This window comes from Phoca vitulina, unplaced genomic scaffold (assembly GCF_004348235.1).
Source record: "Phoca vitulina isolate PV1807 unplaced genomic scaffold, GSC_HSeal_1.0 scaffold48, whole genome shotgun sequence".
NCBI lineage: Eukaryota > Metazoa > Chordata > Mammalia > Carnivora > Phocidae > Phoca > Phoca vitulina.
Window position 1 is genome coordinate 139,586 of NW_022589751.1, and position 19,899 is coordinate 159,484.

Here is a 19,899-nt window from a genome sequence, read left to right on the forward strand (position 1 = left end):
GGGGCTCGATCCCATGACCGAGAGATCATGACCTGAGCTGAAATCAAGAGCCAGACGCTTAACCGACTGAGCTACCCAGGCGCCCCAACGCTTTTTGATTTTAACTTAGATACATTTTAGAAGGGAAAACGTGATATCACTGTCATGGATGGAGACCAGTATCACTTTCCACAAACAGAAGTTAACCGTTAGAATAATAGCGAAGACAGAACGTTATGTGCTATTACCACTGAAGGCTCGGGAGTGAGGCCTGCTCCTTCCCACCCCCGTCTCTATTTTTTAAGGGAGGGTCCCAAATGCTGGAGATGATTAAACAGATGCTAGCACCCAACTGATGCTTCCCCTTGACATACTCAGAAAAATTGAAAGGGGTGGGAAGGTCATCCATCCTCCTACTGTGATGGCCACATGATCTCAGGCTGTGCCCAGGTCCCTCCTCCCACTTTGCCCATCACTGAGCATGCTCTTTGCCCCCCAGGCCCCAGCTCCACACTGTGAGGCCTGCTGAGACGTGCACAGGCTCCCACCCACCTAACTCCAGACCAGGTGGATCTTCCATTACTGGCGGAACATGGAAGCAGCCACTGAGAAGCAGAGGCATTGGACACGGGGGCTCCACAGTAAGCCAGATTTCAGTTTGAGGTTAGAATTGTCTTGGGTACCCATGTCCTTGGACAGTGGAAGTAACAGGGTGTTACCAAGAGGCTGAAAAGAACGCAGGGAAGACTTGCTTTCCTAAGCTGTGCAGAGATGCTCTCTACCAACATTATATGGAGACACGTTCATTACTCGAGCTGTGGATTTGCTTCAGTAAAACAAGCCAGGATGCCCGGAACATGGGGGCTGAGAATAAAAACCACTTTGGAAATCCTGATGAGGTGCCACTTGTGAGTGAAGTCAGTGGCTTGGGGGCTTGAGGAGCAGAGGCCCAGACAGGAGGATCTCTCTGCCTTCTCCCCTCTCCTGGGCATGGTTAGCCCTCCCTTGGGCCCTGCCATGATGGCCCAGGACACAAGACACATGCCTCTCACCTGGGGCTTGGTCTCATCTTTGTCCTTGTAGTAGAAAAGCTGATCCCCACGCAGCACGAACCAGCGCTGCTGCCAGTTCTTCATGATGCTCCTCTGCTTCTTCAGCCAGCCCTCCTTCAGCACGGGGCCCAGCCTGCGGGGACAGGGCAGCCGCCCCGGGCTGCGGCTCTGTTCCCCCATCACCAGGCTTTTGGAGCGAGCTGGAAGCCGAAAACACACACAGTGAGTGTGAAGGACGCGTGACCCCCCTGTTCTGGCATCCCCTCTACCCTGTGGCCAAGGCATGGGAGCCTAGGCCAGCAGGACATGATGGTGCTTGGCATACACCCCCTGCATTCCAAGGGGCACGGGCTGGAACACCTCAGCAGCAGCAGCTGCCTAGGGGTATCCACCTGGGCTAGGGGCACAGCCTGCCCGTCCAGTTAGCTTCTGCTATGTCTCTAGCTTCCTAGGTTCTTCATTTCCCCCAGTTTGTTCATCCATCCATGCATCCGTGCATGCATGCACACATCCATCCACCCACCCACCAATGCATGCATCTATCCACAAATCCATCCATCCATCCATCCATCCATCCATCCATCCATCCATCCATCATCTTTCCATTTGTTCAATGGTTCATCCATGTACTCATTCAGCAGCTATTTATTGAGTTACCTGTATGTGTCAGCACTGTTCAAGGTGTGAGGGATAAAGCAGTGAAATAAGGAATAGATAAAAATCTGAGTCTTCCTGGAGCTCACATTCCACCAGGGTTTCTGTCACTCAGGCCCCGAGGGAGCTGGCCCCATCAGTCCCCCTCCCTGGTTTCTGCATGGCACCCTTCTCTGGAGGCATCAGACTTGAACACCATTGCCCTGAACCCCCAAAGCTACCCTGTTGCTTCACTTGGCAGAGTGGGCCTAGGCAGAGTGGGCCTAGACAGCGGGGCCTCTGATTCAGCTGCTGGTCGTAACTTGTTAGTGGCTCCCTGGCCGGGCAAAGGGGCCGTCTCTCCGACCTCAGCGTCTCGGAGTGCCCACGAGCCCTTCTGCCCGGCAGGCTTCCTCTGCTCCCCACTTGACACCACTGACTGGCACCCTGCCGGGACTGGTACTGCCCTTCACAGTAGGTCCCCTACTGACCCTCCTCTAGCCCATCACCTCCCCTTCTCCTTTGTCTCAGGAAAAGCTCCTCTCCCCTCCCTGGCCAGTATCAAGCGTAGTGTGGCAGTGGTAGCCGGGAGGAGCCATCGTGGACTTATGAAGGACAGTTCTTCTAAATGTAATCACACGTGTAATTCTTAGTCCATGGAGCCTAACTTCTGACCAGAATGCATGTTCCCTGTGACCCACAGTTCTGGCGTTGTACGATTCTGTGTGTGTGTGTGTGCGTGTGTGTGAGCTCCTCCCATTACACCAGTGACCGCAGTTCCCTAAGCCTGGCCTACCCCCTCCCCATGCTGTCCCACTAACCTGGACCTTTCTTCCATCCCTTTCTCACTCAACTCCTGGCTTTGGATGCTTGGTGAGCTCCAGCTCAGATACTTCTTCTGCAGAACCTTCCTTCTGAATCTCCTCCAGAGAGTCATCCCCTCCCCTACCCTCCCAGGACTTGTGACCCTTGGCTCGCCATTATCTGGGGCTGCCTTTCTGCCCCAGCAGACCGAGGTGCATGGCGGGGAGGACATGATGTCTTACCCAGTTCTACATGTGTGGCCCTCACCACGTGCTGCTCAGGGAATGGATGTAAGTCATGCTTGTCAAACATGACCGGCTACTTAGGCCCACCCTAATTAGTAGGTATGTCTGCATCTTACCATGGCATTAAATGTACCATGACACTCAACTGCTTGCCGAGGAGATCGTATAGTTCGGTGGTCCCCAGCTTTGCCTCGAGTGACATATGGCCTGGGATCCAATCCTGAACCGGCCACTTTTACAGGAGCGAAAAATAAGGAGGCCATCCCATGGGCCCTGCTCTCGAAGGGGTCAGCTCACCAACAGCAGGGGGATTAAGGGGAGACATCATCCTCTCTGCCACCCTGAGCCGCTGTGATAGCCCAGACTATGTCAGTCCGCACCTTCTCCACCTTGATTCCCCGTTGCCCTCCCTTGGCTGTGGTGAGGCAGTGCTCAATGTTTCAGCCTTGTCTTGGCTGTGCTTCTGCCCAGAGAGCAAGCAGCCTGTTTCCAGGCTCACTCTAATGCACAGAACAGGGACTGTCGATCCCTGAGGGCAGAGGGTCTTTCTCAGAGACTAAAGGGAAGGCAAATCAGAGAAGGCAGGTGGTACGACTCGGATCCTCCTTCCAGGGAAGTGGCCCACCTCTGAAGCCCTGCGCCAAGGGCTGAGCTTCACTTGCTCTTGAACTCACGGGCTGCTCCCTACCTTTGCTCCCCACCTTTCTGCGGGTCCTGGTCCCCATGAGTACCAATGCGTACTAGATTAAACTCTACTTCACTCCTTTATTTCTGTGGCTATTTACTATCCCTGTGAGTTACCTAAAGATTCCCTCATCACTGGGTATTTGGAGTCCTTCCAATGTTAGTGATTTAATTAAAGAGACAATGGGGTCCATTTGAAGAAATACAGGATCATGGCCAGCTCTGTGAATTGTCTGTGCCTCAGTGTGCTGTTGGGCAAGCTGGAGGCGTGGGGGAGGGCAATACCTGACCCTGTGGAGTGAGCTGGGGGAGGAGAGATGGCCATGTCTGGCAGAGTGCGTGGCATGGACGTGGTATCCTGTCACTGGTTACCATGGCAGCGAGGACCCTGCTAATGGAAATGGTGCAGCGGGCGTCTCCATGCAGAACTGTTTTCTGGAGATGGGTTCCCAGGGCGGACTCACGGGACAGAAGGCATGGACTTTTCTACAGCTTTTAGCTGGTTAGGTGCCATTACACCCTTCCTTCTAAAAATGGCGTGTGGATATATTACAACTCACAATATTATACTAGTGTAGCACTTGCTTCATAGCCATCAACACGAAATGTCATAATTTGAATATTCCTACTCCATAATTTAGTAGTATGAAATGACACTTAGTTACTGTCTTAGCTCACCCTGTTACCGGGATACTTATCGGGGGACATCTTTGCATCGGCTCCCACTCCCTGTATAAAGCTTCTGCTCGCTCCCTTTGCCCACTTAACCGATTGCCCCTGGTTGGAAGAGCTGGCTGGGGGTGGGGGAGCAGCTGGGGTCCTCGTAGTTCTCCTGGTCACCTGGACCCCCTTCGCCTCTTGAATGAGCCTTAGTAATTCTCTAGAAGTGTCCCTGCAGCCCTAGAAAAGCTGCCCTTCCATTTCCAGGTGCCCAGAGCACCACGCCCGAGGTCTGCGCTGCGCTCCGCCTCGGCTCCGCACCTCAGCTGTTCTGCAGGAAGAAGCGCTTGGGCCGAGCTGCTGGCAGACAGCTGGGGGCCTGTGCCCGACACGACCCCACAGCATCGGGAAGGACCTCTCTGCTCCCAGGACTGTACCTGCCCATCCATCTCTCGTCCCATCTCAAGCTGTACAGGGGCTGGAGCAGGGCTGGATTCACCGGACACTGATCCTGTTCCAGGGCCCGGGGCTATATGGGACCCTAGCGGCTTGGGCACTCGGGTTACCCCAACCCCAGTATTCTGGTGGAGTCTGACAGAGGACTGAGGTGGGAGAGGGGACAGCTGTGTCCCCTAGTTACTGAGTTTTCTTCCCTGGGTCTCAGTTTCTTCATCTCTAAAATTCCTTTAATGGGTTGAGGATCAATGGTAAAATGAAGTCAGCAGTGCTAGGCTTTTGCTTTTTAATTACTTGAGATTTCTAACATGAGCCTTGACGGAACCTGGGCCCCTGTGGGTGAAGAATGGAGGGGGTGCGTTGGCTCAGGCCTCCTGTCTATTTGCATATTCTCCTCTTCCTCTTCTTAGGGAATCTGTAAAGACTGTGTAGGTCCTTCCACCCTTCTAAAGACCCTCTGGGGTCTCTAGTGGGGAATCTGGCTTTATGGAATGTTCTAGTGGCACATCTCTGGTTCTGTCTATTGTCTTCTAGTACAACAGGACCTGAAAGGGTCTCATTTGACAAGAGCATAGCACCGGTAGGACCCAGAATACACCTGCCCTTCCTTCCATATCCCCTATAACATTTTGAACAGGGCCAGCACATAGTAGGAGCTCGATAAAAATTCAGTGACTCATCAGTGCACCCCAACACTGAGGAATGCTGGGGAGCCCTCAGCCGGGCCCTGGGCCATCTCTGCAGAGACAGTCTCTATCCAGGCCTGTCTGCCCAGGAAGGCTGAGCTCTCGGAGCACAGAACAGTGGATGCTGAGCCTAGTGGACAGCAGGTGCCCAGCAAGAAATAAATGACTGCAGTGTGAGTGATCTGCTGTTCCCTCCTAGGCCCTGGGCACTACTCTCCCGAGGGCTGCAGGTATGGAGGAGGCAGGCAGGGGGCTTGGGGCTTGTTTCCTGGGGCAACGGGGTTGGGTCTGCCCTGCACTGGTCTCTGAGTAGATCCCTGCCTGTCCTGCCCCAGGCTCCCTCAGAAGACAGGAAGAACCAGCTCCCGCGGCCTCATTCACCGGCAGATGCTGCTTAGGCTGCCTGACCAGCCCAGGCTTTTCCCCAGCTGATCAATCACAGCGATACTATTTCTTATAAGGCCAATTGAGTGTCTTGAAAGGAAAATAATCATTGTTATGATTTATTAATAACCACTGTTCCTGTCCTCAGCATTTCCTTGAGTCAACTCATTCAGTGCTTTAAATGCTTAGGCAAAGCTTTCAACTCAAGCAGCCTGGACATTCTGAGGCTCCAGACCTGATGCAAGTTTCCCGAGAGGGCCCAGGAGCAGGCCCAGGGCTAGCTCGTGACTTCGGGGAAGGAGGGTGCCCTCCGCCCTCCTCCCAGTCGGGGCTCTTCTGCTCACATAACAACCATTCACTCATTCATTCATTCATTCATTTCTGCCTTCCAAATCTACGGAACCCCTCCAGGTACAGCGCAGTACCCTGAGTTTTTGGTGTTTCCCGGGAGCCCCCCCACACACTTGCAAACACACACTCATGCATGCACACACTCTCACACACTCACACACTCATGCACATACACACTCTTACACACACACACACACACATGCTGGCAAACATACACACACTCATGCACACAGAGCTCCCCACGAGGGAGCAGGGTCCCCTACGTCTTCACAGTCCTTATTCCCAGGGAGACGTCAGAACTCCAAGTGGAGGAAATGGAAGTTAAGTGCCCCAAGGTTCATGTGTTATTAGATAAGGGCAAAGCGGGCGCAGCCTCAAGGTGTTGCTAGGACAAAATGAGAGGCGGGGCTGGCCCACCAGGCCCTGATTCACGCCTGCGCCTACCAAGGAAGTGGGGAGCTTTCATTTCTCAGAGCTGAAGAAATGAAAGACGTGAACAGGTAATGTACACAACAGGAAATAAGAATGGCCAATCGAGATGTGCAGAGATGCTGAATTTCGGGAGTAATCAACGAAGTGCAAACTAGAGCCAGAAGATAATACAGCACTGTGTACCTTTAGGCAGGTAAATTTTGTAAAGTCTGTTAATGTCATGTGTTAGATGGGTTGTGAGTAATTTTAAGCCACTGCACAGAGGGTAACTGGGCTGTATTTATTAAAGTTAAAAACATGCACAGTCTACAACCCAGCAATTCTGCCTGTTGCCCGTGTCCTCCAAGAAAGAACCATGAGTGCACAGGCAGGCAGTCACCCACAGGGATGCCCTTGGAGCTCTCTGTGTGATCCCTCTGGTCTGGTCTGTTCGGTCTGGAAGCTCCTCCCTCGTCTGTGTTGAGGTCCACAGCCTAGTGTGATGCTTGTCACAGATAAATATTTGTAGACATTTGAGTTCAGAATGAAGGGGCTGAGAGAAGCCTTGTGGAAACCCCAAATGGCCAACAGTCTGAAGATGGCCAAATAGACTGTGCTGTTTTCACGTTGTAAGATGCTTTGCAGAAGTTAAGCAGAACGAAGTGAATGTATGTAAGCTAACATGTTTAGTCCCCCTTCTTATCAAGCACCTCAGAAGACGTGTCTTCAGTCCCTTTTCTCTAATTCCTCTCCTGGTCCCTTTTCTTTTTAGTAAAATATATATAACATGAAATTTACCATTTTAGCCATTTTGAAGTATACAGTTCAGGGGCATTCAGTCCGTACACATTGCTCGGTAACCATCACCACCATCCAGCTCCAGAACTTCTTCATCATCCCAACTGCTCCCTGTTCTTCTTGGACCCCACCCAGTCAGGTTTCCCCTACTCTGCCCCACTCAGACTGCTCTTCTCGAGGCTGCAGTGACCTTCACGTGGCTCAAGTCAACAGTCAAGTCAGCCCTCCCATTCCTCGAACCCTGGTGGTACTGGATCCAGTTGGTAACCTCCTTCCACCAGGGCCATCTCCACCCTGGGGCTCCAAGACCATGCTCCCTGACCCTCCCCTCCTTCACTGGCCATGACACTGTCTCACCTTCCTGCCTCTTAGTCCAGAGCCCAGGGCTCGTCCTTGGACTCCATTTCTATCCACACTCAGTGTCTCAGGGATCTGTTCCTGTCTCAGGGGTTTAAACACCATCCGTGGGCACAAGGTGCCTATGCAGAGACCCACCTCTCTGTCACGCTGTCTACAGGACACTGCCAATGTCACATGCCCAAAGCGGAACCCCCAGGCTTTCCAGGCCCTGACCCTACTCCTCCCATGGTCTCTGCCATCAGTCAGTGGAAACACCATCCTCAGCCTGCCATCATTTCTCACCTGAATTCCTGCTGGAACCTCTTCTGCAGGCTGTCACCCTGCCACCCCCTCTGCAGCCTCTAACAGGCAGCCAGACAGCATTTTTAAAGATGGGAGTTAGAGCATATTGCTCCCTATGGAAGCCCTATGGGACTCCCCGTTTTGCTCAGAGTAAAAGTCAGAACCATCAGTACAGCCTACAGGGGTCCCCTGGCCCTGGCCATGCGACCTCTCCGGCTTTCCCATGCTTTCCCAGCCCTGGCCACCACACTGGCCTCTGCTGTCCCTCAGACCTGCCGCCGGCTCTGCACCTGCGCCTCCCCCCCCCGCTGCCCCATCCCTGCAAGGCTTCTCTCAGCCCCTTCGTTCTGAACTCAATGCCACTTTCTCACTGGGGAAAGCCTGACCACCCTTTAAAAAGTCATCCCCAAGCCTCCCAGCTCCCCTTTCCTGCTTTATTTTAACATTTACTTAAATTCTGTTACAGTGATGGAAGAAAACAAGTTACAGCACAACACACAAAATGTAAACCTCTATTAAAAGGGAAGAAAAAACACAACCCCCAAACAAAGGACATCACATTGTATTTGTGGTGGGTGCATGTATTTGCAGAGAAAACACGTCACAGCCCTAATGGTGACTGTGGAGGGAAGACGGAGCTGTGGGGGTGTGCGTTTCACACGGGGAAGGAACGCATGCGTTACTGAAAGTAAATGAAAATAAAAACTGCAAAATGAAAGAGTTCTTTTGGAATGGAACAGGATCCCCTTAGGAGATCTAAAATAACAAGTAAAATCACTAGTTTGATAAATGTCTACAAATATTTATCTGTGACAAGCAACACACTAGGCTGTGGACCTCAACACAGACGAGGGAGGAGCTTCCAGACCAAACAGACCAGGACCCAGGCCCATCTGTGGCCCTTCCAGAGGACCAGGTCAGGGGACCCCTCTCTGTGAGCCCTTCTGGTGGAGCCTGGGTCCTCTCCAGCCTATCTGCTCCCCCTCCACGTAAGGAGGGGCTCAGTGAGGGTGTGTGGGTCACTCACCCACCCAGTGTTGCAACTACCGGGGCTTCCCGAAGTGCTGAAGCTTACAAATTGCTGAGAACACATCAAAGACACCTTAGATTGTGGATCATGTTGAAGCTTTGCCTGAATTCCCTTGGATCCCTTTCCCTGTTTTTATGTGCACCTCCCCCTCCCCCCCACCCCGCATGCTACTGCTTTACTTCCAGCAGCTTACCCTGGGGTGGGTTTCAGGGCTGCAGGCCTGTTTTGGAAGCCTGCCCTGGGGCTCATGGAGACGGTTTTGCAGAGGCATTAGGAAAACCAGAAGTGCCTGGGAATTTACATGCCCCCAGCCACCAGCCCTTGGCCCAAGACTCCTGGGTGTGGGATCCTGAAAACTCCTGCAGCCTGGTTTCTAGTTGGAAGCCACTCAGAGGGGTAAAAAAGTGTAATTCACACTTCAAAGTTCCAGAAGGCTCAGGCTGACACCTCCCTGGATTGGGCTTCTACCAAGCTTGGCTCTCTTCCCTGTCCTGCTCCCCCACCCTCTCACTGGTGTCTCCTGGGGGCACCTCTTTGATAAATGACTTCATGACAATCCTCATCTCAGGGTCTACTTAGGAGAACCCCACCTAACATACCCGATCGCTTTCCAGGCCTTTTGAATAGGCCTGTGGCTGCAGCATCGGCCTTGGGCAGCTGCTGGAGCATCTGGCCCGAGCTGCGCTCACTGGGGTTGGGCGCCCTGCAGCCGGCCTGGGGATGATTTTCCATCTGCAGCTCTGTAAGTGCAAGCCCAGGAGCATGGAGAAGTGGCCGCCCAGGAGCTAAAACATAATTGATTTATACAAGTCAATGGGATTTTAAAGCCAGGCTGGAAAACTAGCAAGATGGCTCTCAGAGTGGAATTGATTTAAAGGGTAAGTATTGAGGCTGAAAGATTGATTGAACAGAGAGGTGAGGTAATGGAAGGGGCAATCTGGAGGGCGGGACAAGACGGTTTCATAACGTTAATGCAATCTGCAGCCGAGGGCGAGGCCTCGTCAGGTGCCCACGCTGTCCTGGGAATACGGACGGCTCGAGCCGCGGTGATTTATTACACCAGGGTTCCTGAGTGTCCCCTACTTTTTTTTTTCCACTTGTTACCTAGCATTCTTTCTGGACTCCATTTGGTCATCTGTTCTCTGTTAGGTCCCCCATCTAAAGGGCCTAGAGAAGCAGCCAGGCCCTCCTAACAGATCTCACTTCAGGGCCTGGAGGACGAAAGACAGCAAGGGAGAAAACCGACTCCCCCACACGTGAGAAGTACAAATTCTAAGATAGCGCTGAGGCTGTCTAGGAAGTTGGGATTTTTTCATAATGATTACTTTAATGATTAAAAAAAATCAATATAAAAGATCACATTCTTAAAAGTCATTTTTGTTGGCTCTTTCTGGGTCTGCCTCCTGGCTCCACTGGTGCTGGTCTTTGGCAAGAGGGAGCTGAAGGCAGAGAGACACCCAAACACCTTGATCTACGCTTCCCCGTAGCACGGCCCCTCAGATTCAGCTGGGTCTGGCATTCATTGATCCATTCATGCAGGCCTCCTGGGCATCCACCCTGTGCTAGCCACGGGGGGCATGGAAATGAAAGGCATGGGCCTGCCCTGGCAGAGGGACAGGGGGAGCAGAGACACCCAAACGCAAGGTCTCATGGTCATCACGGCACATGTAAGGGGACATGCGAACACGTAGGCGGCAGGATGAAGTCAGGCTGGGAGGCTGGGAGGCCAGTGGGGAGGCTGAAGCTGGATGAAAGAATGGAGTGAACATTGGAGGGGATCAGGTTATGCCCCCCAAAATATGCCACTTGCTGATGGCAATATGGCCATATGGCACATTGATTATTTTGAGTTGCCGGCAATTGAGAAATAGCAAACACCAAAGGAGCTCTCTTTCTTCCCCCTTTCTGCCTAAAAGAAGGGTATGTATTTCCTTTATAGGTGCCTCTCCTACTCCTGTACAAGGAAGAGGAGAGTGAGACTCTAATTGTCATCTGAATAACAAACCTTGCTAAATAACCTTATCTATCATACACTTCCTAATCACCATCCCACAATGTACTGCCCCTGGGATTTAACTGCCTTTCCTCCTGCTACTGGGTCTTCTGTCAGTTTAATTAGCAGGTCCCAGATTCAGAACTTAAGAGGGTAGAGGAAAAGTTTTTCATCCCCTGCACTATGAAAGGCCGGGAGAAGAAGGGGTGTGGCCAGCAGGGAGCACAGGAAGCCATGCAGGATGAGAGAGCATGAGGTCAGACCTGGGAACTCTGGCTCCCCGGCTCTTAACACTGACTCTCACAGGACCCACATCTCTCCCCTAGAACAGACTATACTCTAACCCCTCCTGCTCAAGACTAATGAAAAAACTCTTCCTCTGAGAAAGACAAGCCTGATGGACCTCCATCCATTTCTATCTACAAGCTGGACCTCCAACCACCATCACAGTGATGTCGCTCTTGCTGGGTCTCCTTTGAAGAGGCCGTGCCTTAGCCATCACTGACATGGGTATGAAGTGGAGATGAGGAGAAGGTCTCTGTGAGCCAGGGCTCTGCCAGATCTCCAGCTTCACCTCCCACTCACACCACATACCTCACTCTTTCCAAGCCAATGACTGGTCCCCACATGGGTCATTTGATGCCACATCTCTGCATTTCAGTACTTGCTGGCCTGATGAGTCCTGACTCACTCTTGAGGCATCAGTGTAACTGTTTCCTACCACGTGAAGACTCCTCTAGGAGCTTCTCAAAGCAGAGGGGTTGACTTCCATCCATTATGCTGCCGCCATGACTGGCACACACATCTGCCAGATATCTCTGCGCCATATTGATTTGTGAGCTTCTTTTGGCCAGGGAAGGTGCCCTCCCTGGGCCTGGATCCCCACACTGTAGCACAGAGCCTCTCAATAAATGCTTGCTGAGTGAATGAACGAACATGAGACAGGAATCCTCAAGTTCAAAGAAGATGGGGAAGATCAAATCCAAGAGACCTTGTGCCTTTGTAGATGATCTTCTTGGTTTGGAAGAAATCTGCCAACAGGATTTCTCCTACCCTCGGCCTGTTTTCATCCAATTATAAAGTTAAAGGGCATGAGATCATTGATTCCATTTCCATAATCGGAGAAGTGATAAGCAAGGAGACAAAGCTCAGAGCCGAACCATCGTTTTCCTACTTTTCCTAGTTTGACGGTCTGGAGAGGCTATGTGAGGTCACAGAAGGGGTACAGAGTTTGGAGGTCTGAGGCCTGTTGGCCTCTTGCAGTCCCAGATTTCCATATAAAATCGGAGCAAAATACAAATCCTATCTACCTCTCAGACTTTGGTGAGGATGAAATGAAGGGTATTTTGAAAGTGCTCTGGAAAGGGAGAGGTGCTGAGTGATTGGTGGTTAGTACTGTTGTTTTATTATTGCTGGCTGAGCGCCTTGGAAGCCTCTCTCCTCTCTCTGCACCTTGTCCCAGAGCACCTGGCCCCAGCCTCGCTACCTCCAGTTCTGTTAAGATCAGCAGGCCATGGGGCGCCTGGGTGGCTCAGTTGTTAAGCGTCTGCCTTCGGCTCAGGTCATGATCCCAGGGTCCTGGGATCGAGCCCCACATCGGGCTCCCTGCTCTGCGGGAAGCCTGCTTCTCCCTCTCCCACTGCCCCTGCTTGTGTTCCCTCTCTCACTGTCTCTCTATCTCTCAGATAAATAAATAAAATCTTTAAAAAAAAAAAAAAAAAAGATCAGCAGGCCATTCACCAGGAGCCTGGGATCGGTAGAGTCAATGTAATTCAGTATCGATTATAAATTTCATTTCTGTCTGCCTACAAGCCATTAGCTTAGATCAATATATTCTCTACCCTTGGTTAAGTAATCATTGAGGCTGTTGATGATTTCAGCAGAGTCAGGGCATGTCCCTGGCTGTCTTGGTGGGGGAGCTTAAGGCAGTCTTCTGGCCCAGGCCTACCTAACCCAATTCAGGCCTGTCTTGCAAATAAATCATTTATTCCCACCTCCAAATAGTAAGATCGTGGCCAGCTCTCTTAGTTCTCTGGGGCCAGAAGTCCAGCCTGGAGCTCCTCTGGCCCAGCATCTGGTAGTGTCCTGTGTCCTAAGAGTGCTGGTGTTATGAACTTTGGGCATCTTCTAAAGATGAAGACCTCAGTTTTCCCATCAGCTGGGATCTGGGAGGAGAGGCAGGAGAAAGGAGGCTTGGGTTCACAGTGCATCTCTCCAGGACACACTCTGGGGGCTGGAGCAGTGTCCAGAAGCAGGGGAACCTAGCTGGTAGCAGCTGAGTGCTCCGAGTAGATGGGCTCTGCACAACGGCCCCGCTGTCCCCTCACCCCCTCCCAGGTGGGAAGCGCCATTGCTCCCAGAGCATTTACTGGACAGCGGCTCTCTCCTTGTTCTTACCCACTCCCTGCAGACACACTGCCCACACTGCAGTGAGCCTCAGTGTCTGACGCTCCATCCAGCCACATCACTCCCTTGTTTAAAGCCCTACCTGGATGTGGGACGGGTCTCTTCCCCGGGCTACATCACCATTTGCCCCCTGCCTTTCAGCACTGCTGCCATACCCAGGGGCCCACAGCTTGCCCAGGGCCTGTGCCTCTGGTCTTGCCTCATGAGGCTTTCTCTGCCCAAGAAGGCTTCTTTCCTGCTGCCCACAGAGGGCCCTACTGCATAAATAAGGAAGTGCAAAATGGCGCTCAAGAGCCTTTGGGTTTTGAACCCCAGCACTGCCACTCCTGGCCCATACTCTTCCTGGCTGTGAGTTCTTTTAGCTCTCTAGGACTCAGTTTCCTCATCTGAAAAATGGGGCAATGGTGGCCTCTCACTAGGGGTCTTTTGAAGATGAAAGGAGATTCCCCACAGGGTAGTTGTCATAGGACATAGAAATGGAGACTCCAACAGGGCATGGAGACTCGAGAGATGTGACCTTCTAAATGAAGGCCAGACCAAGAAGCACACTTTCAAAGAGGTGGGCGAAAATCAGCTCTGCAGCCCTGGGATGGACGTGGAAATATTGAAGTGGTCTTGCATTTTGCAAACGAAAGTGACTCTAGGGCAAATCATCACCCAAGAGTGGCCAGAGTTGTCACGGGGCCTTACCCAGGCAGGGACAGGGGCAGGCCTGGCCCCCCGGTACGGTGGCAGGCACAAAGAAGGTTGCTTTGTGAGTTGTGCTTGTTCTAAAGCATGGTTACATGAGGTCAATAGACGTGAGCTATGGTTATTGCTATTATTAAATATTTGGTCAGCGATCTATGTGTCCCTAATGCAAGCAGTATTCCAGCTGGCTAATTTTGTCGGAAATATGGCAAGTTGAAATAAAATAGCAGCCAAGGCTGGGATTCCTCAGCATCAGCAGGCGTGGAGGGGGCCAGGCCCGCCTGGACCCACCACACACCTTTGTACCCATGGCCAGCCCTGCTGCACCCACTCATGAGGGCACTTCCACAGGATACCCACTCTCCTCTTCCTATCGAATCCGGAGTCCTTCCTTTTTTTACTAGCCTGCTGCTCAGCCAGGGTGCCTTTCAGCTGAACAAATCTGAGACACACCAGGACAAAGTGGGTGGCATGACCCCGTCTTCTGTTTCTGTCCCTGCACCAGGTGATGCACAGTGAATACCATGGAAACGGGTGCTTCCCAGGGATCAGATAGCTTGGCATGGCTGGGGCCCGAGCTGCTCAGTGACACCATCCAGCCCTCACCTCTGGACAGGCCTATCTTGGGAGAAGGAAGCTTCTTGAGCCTCAGAGTCCTGTGGTTAAGCTGCTTTTGATCTTACTAGTGGTGTGATTTTGAGCATTTTACTTAAATTATCTTGCTTCCCCCTTGACTCATAGGGCTGGTATAAGGCACATGCTGAATGCTCAGCAGACATTTTCTGACTTTCCTTCCTTCCTTCCCTGGAGAAGAAAAGTGCAAAGGCTCTCTGGGGCCTTTGATGTGTTAGTAATGAGAGAGTCATATTCTATGATTCCATTTATATCAAGTTTAAGGATAGGCAAAACCACTATACCACGATTTCTATTCATGGTGACAGAAATCAGAAGAGTGTCTGTCTGTCTGGCTGTGAGGAGAGACAGGAGGGATGGGGAAAAGAGGAGGGAACTTTCTGGGGTTAAAGGAAAGGCTCTGTATCTTGACCTGGGTGGTGGTCAGAGCTATACACTTAAGATCTGCACATTTTACTGTATGTAAATTATGCTTCAATTTTAAAAATGAGGAAAATATTAGAAATGAATTATGAAAATCCTAGAATAAATAGTATTTTTAAAAAATCAGGCTGCAATGTACTTTGAGGCCACTGTCATCCAAAGATCCTCAAATTGGGAATTTTATTTCCTCTGACCAGGTCCTTGGGGCTGGTCCTAGACTTTTGGTTCATCTGAGGGCTTCTGCAACTTCATTTCATTTCTGAACAAACTTTGGAAGGAGAGATAGGAGAGAGCTCAGTCTTCTGTGTGGGGGTAGAAGGCCCAGCCAGTGGTAGAGAACGTCTAGGCTTGGGCACTTGAACCCTCGGGGAAGGTGACAGCCCTGAGCAGTGGTGCCAGGGCCGGGCCTGGAATGAGGAGACCACTGGGTGAGTCTGTCCTGGCCTTCCTTCTGCACCAAAAGCTGCTGTCTGGGAGGCCTCTAGTCCCTACCTGGCCTCTGGCCCAGACCCTGGTTCCACTCTCTAGAAACCGTTCTCCTAGACCACCTCCCTGACCCCTCTCCTAGCCCTCGATCCTCTCTCTGAGTCTCAGGCAAAGCCAGGTACTGTGTCACTTAAGTAGGCTACTGTCCCTATGTTGTCCCACTCTCAGGGCCATGGAGTTGTTCTGCCTTAGGGAGACGTCAGTGGACAAGCCTGGGCAGGGGGCAGCCTGGAGTCACCATGGGCATATCCTGGAAGGCGACACTATTCAGAACCAAGCAATCAGAGGAGGTCTGTGAACCCCATGGTCATCCCTTAAGAGCAATCCCCCAGTTTTAACTGGTATGAGGTTACCTGATCTCAAGGCTATCACTCCTCAACCACATCTCTGGTAGTCCTATAAGCCTTGGTGTGAAACCCGGCAGCCTCCTGTTCTTCCATGACCTTCCATTCCCCAACCCCTGGAGGCAGTCACTTTCATCCTTTTTCGTTTGATCCTTTTGGTTTTTACCTCTACATTTCTAACTGTATTCATTTACTACCATTTTTCCCCCTTGATTCCCCCATCTAGTTAATGAATACATCCATCACATCACATATTTATCTTTTTTGTGTGGGGGAGTACATATCACTTCTACTCTGCTGGCAAATTTCAATTACACAATACAGTGTCACGACTACGTCACCGTGTTTTACATCAGATCCTCAGACTTTGTTCGTCTTATAGTTGAAAGTTTATGCCCTTTTACTAAACTCTCCCTACTCGGCCCTCCACCCCCCACACCCCAGTCCCTGGCAACCACTTTTCTACTCTCTGTTTCTGTGAGTTTGCCTTTTTTAGTTTCTACTTATAAGTGATACCATGCAGCAGTATTTGTCTTTCTCTCTCTGGCTTCGCTTAGCATAATGCTCTCAAGATCAATCCATGCTGTCACAAATGGCAGGATTTCTTTCTCATGGCTGAATAATAGTCCACTGTATCTATCTGTACACCACATCTTCTTTGTCCATTAATCCTCTGATGGACACTTAGGTTGTTTCCATGTCTGGGCCACTGTGACTAGTGCTGCAATGAACATAGGAGGGCAGAGATCCCTCTGATATCCTGTTCTCATTTCCTTTGGATATAGGCTCAGAAGTTGGGTTGCTGGATCCTATGGTAGTTCTATATTTAATTTTTGGAGGGTCCTCCATACTGTTTCCCATAGTGGCTGTACTAATTTACATTCCCAACAACAGTATGCCAGGGTTCCCTTTTCCCCACAACCTCACTGGAGACAACACATCCTTGTTATCTCTTGGGCTTGTTTGTTTATTTTACGATAGCCATTCTAACAGGTTATGAGGTGGTAGCTCTTGCGGTTTTGATCTGTATTTCCCTGACATTAGTTATGTTGAACACCTTTTCATGTACTTGTTGGCGATTTTATGTCTTAAAAATGTCTATATTTAGTTCCTCTGCCCATTTTTAAATAGAATTGTTTGGGTTTTATTTTCTTTCTATTAAGTTGTGTGAGTTCTTTATATATTTTAGATATTGAGCCCTTACCAGATATGTGATTTTCAAATAGTTTTTCCCATTTTCATTTTGTTGATGGTTTCTTTTGCTGTGCAGAAGCTTTTACGTTTGGTGTGGTCCCGCATTTATTTTTGTTTTTGTGTTTTGTTGCCTTTGCTTTTGGCATCAAATTAAAAAAAAAATCACCACTAAAACCAACGTCAAGGAGCTTGCCACCTATGTTTTCTTCTAGGAGTTTTATGGTTTCAGGTCTTACTTAGTTTTTAATCCATTTTGAGTTGATTTTTCTATATGGTATAAGGTAATGGTCCAGTTTTGTTCTTTTGCATGTGACTGTCCAGTTTTGCCAACACCGTTTATTGAAGAGACTATCCTTTCCCCATCATCTGTTCTTGGCTCCTTTGTCATAAATTAATTGGCCATATATTCTTGGGTTTGTTTCTGGGCTCTTTATCCTGTTCCATTGACCTATGTGTTTGTTTTTATGACAAATCACTTCCTGATTTTTCTTTTTTAAGTATTATTTGTTGACTTGTCACTATGGAAAGTGAGGATTTTATTTCTCTCACTCCCCCGGCCCCACCACACGTAAGTACCCACTTCATCCTCCCAACATAGTTATATTGTGATTTTGATTTGTTCAACATGCCAAATTTGCATTATTAATTTGCACTATGTAATTGCTAGTCCCAATTGAGCTATGTAGTATACTATAATAATTTTTCCTTTCATGCATCACTTTTGCTTTCCCTTGAGTTCATAATTGTCTTGTTTTTTTATTTGCTTAGTTTTCTACTACATATTAATAATTCAACCTTAAATATTCCAACAGTTGTCTAAATTTAATCTCCATGTGTTCATATTCAGTGGGCATCTTCTTAAAAATATCATCACAACACCAAAAAAAACTAATAATCTAATTAAAAATGTGCAGAAGACATGAGTATCTTTTCAAAGAAGACATACAGATGGCCAACAGACACATGAAAAGGTGCTCAACATCACTGATCATCAGGGAAATGCAAATCAAAACCACAATGTGCTATCACCTCACACCTGTCAGAATGGATAAAATAAAAAACACAAGAAACAAGTGTTGGAGAGGATGTGGAGAAAAGGAACCCTCGTGCACTGTTGGTGGAAATGCAAACTGGTGTAGCCACTGTGGAAAACAGTATGGAGGTTCCTCAAAAAAATAAAAATAGAGTTACCATATGATCCAGTAATTCTACTACTGGGAATTTATCCAAAGAAAGTAAAAATACTAATTTGAAAAGATATGTGCACCCATATGCTTATTGCAGATTATTCACAATGGCAAGATATGCAAGCAACCCAAGTGTCCATGAATAGATGAATGGATAAAGAAGATGTGATATATATACAATGGAATATTACTCAGCCATAAAAAAGAATGAAGTCTTGCCATTTGCAACAACATGGATGGATCTAGAGGGTATAATGCTAAGTAAAATAAGTCAGAGAAAGACAAATGCCATGATTTCATTTATATGTGGAACTTAAGAAACAAAACAAATGAACACAGAGAAAAGAGACAAACAAAAAACCAGACTCTTACCTAGAGAGAACAAACTGGTGTTGCCAGAGGGGAGGTGGGAAGGAAGATGAGTGAAACAGGTGAAGGGGGTTAAGAGGACACTTATCACAATGAGCACTGAGTAACATATAGAATTGCTGAATCACTATATTGTACACCTGAAACTAATATAATACTGCATGTTGGTTTAAAATTTTTTTTTAAATTTAAAATTAAATAAAAATAAAAATACATCACTGCATCTTAGACTCAAAGGATCTATAGCCCTCCTGGGGACATGCAGGGCTACCGTCAGGGGTCTTTGGCTGGTGTGGATCCCTGCATTGGGTCAGGGAGAGAGGTCAGAAGCCTTGGCATTGGACAGACATGAGTACGAATGCTGCCACTTATTGGCAGGGCCCCCGTGATGCTCTTTCCACACCGGCTAACATGGGAGCACTGATGCCTCATCAGAGTGTAGTTATGAGAATTAATTCCTAGAGCATGGAAGACACATAATATATGATGGCTTACTTTCCTGTGGGGAAAATCAAGAACAATGAGGCCACTGAAAGTACTTCATCTTCTAGAGCTTTCTCTCTCCATCCCCGAAGTACTGACCAGGCTCTGCCCATTCATCGAGGCTTCTAAGACACTGATACTCCTGCTAGGAAAGATAGCCAAAACTGCTGTAGCATGGCCCATTAGTTCCATGATTTCCTCTAAAAGAAGGAGCCTCCTTAATAGCAACATCAATCTTATTTTTGTTTTGTTTTGTTTTTTTAAAGATTTTATTTATTTATTTGACACAGAGAGAGACAGCGAGAGAGGGAACACAAGCAGGGGGAGTGGGAGAGGGAGAAGCAGGCTTCCCGCCGAGCAGGGAGCCCGATGCGGGGCTCGATCCCAGGACCCTGGGATCATGACCTGAGCCGAAGGCAGTCGCTTAACCAACTGAGCCACCCAGGCGCCCCATCAATCTTATTTTTGAAATACTCTAAACAAAGGCAGAAACTCTGAAAGAAAATATTGATAGAATAGCGACATAAAAATTAAAAACTGATGTACATCTGGGGGGGAAAAAAACCCTAATAGAAAAGTAAAAGGCAAGCAACACATTGGGAAAATATTTGCAATATATAAGTCAGTCAAGGGCGGGGGGCTGACTTTCCTCAGGACCTGGACCAGTTAGGGCAGAGACGGCGCTTCAGCCTCCCAGGCTAATGCTTTCGCTACCATTCATTCATTCATTCATTCATTCAAAATGTATGTATTGAGTTCCTTCAGGTGCCTGGCGTTGAAGTATAATGATATTCAAAACCGGAAATGGTTTCTGCCCTCCTGGAACTCAGTCCAGTGGAGGGACAGATATCCATCAGATAATTCCATTTGGGAGTG

General features: G+C 49.2%; 1 protein-coding gene across 4 annotated transcripts in view; it reads right to left on the reverse strand.

Moving 5' to 3' along the window:
* Positions 1–19,899, reverse strand: part of ARHGAP22 (Rho GTPase activating protein 22) — a 170,224-nt gene that overhangs the window by 112,265 nt on the left and 38,060 nt on the right. For 3 of the 4 annotated variants that reach the window (XM_032432209.1, XM_032432210.1, XM_032432212.1), the window contains one exon: positions 1,032–1,231. In XM_032432209.1, the coding sequence (XP_032288100.1) occupies positions 1,032–1,231 (200 nt within the window). Of the gene's footprint in view, positions 1–1,031; positions 1,232–9,414; positions 9,634–19,899 lie in introns of those variants that run through there. The other variant, XM_032432208.1, reaches the window with a different exon arrangement.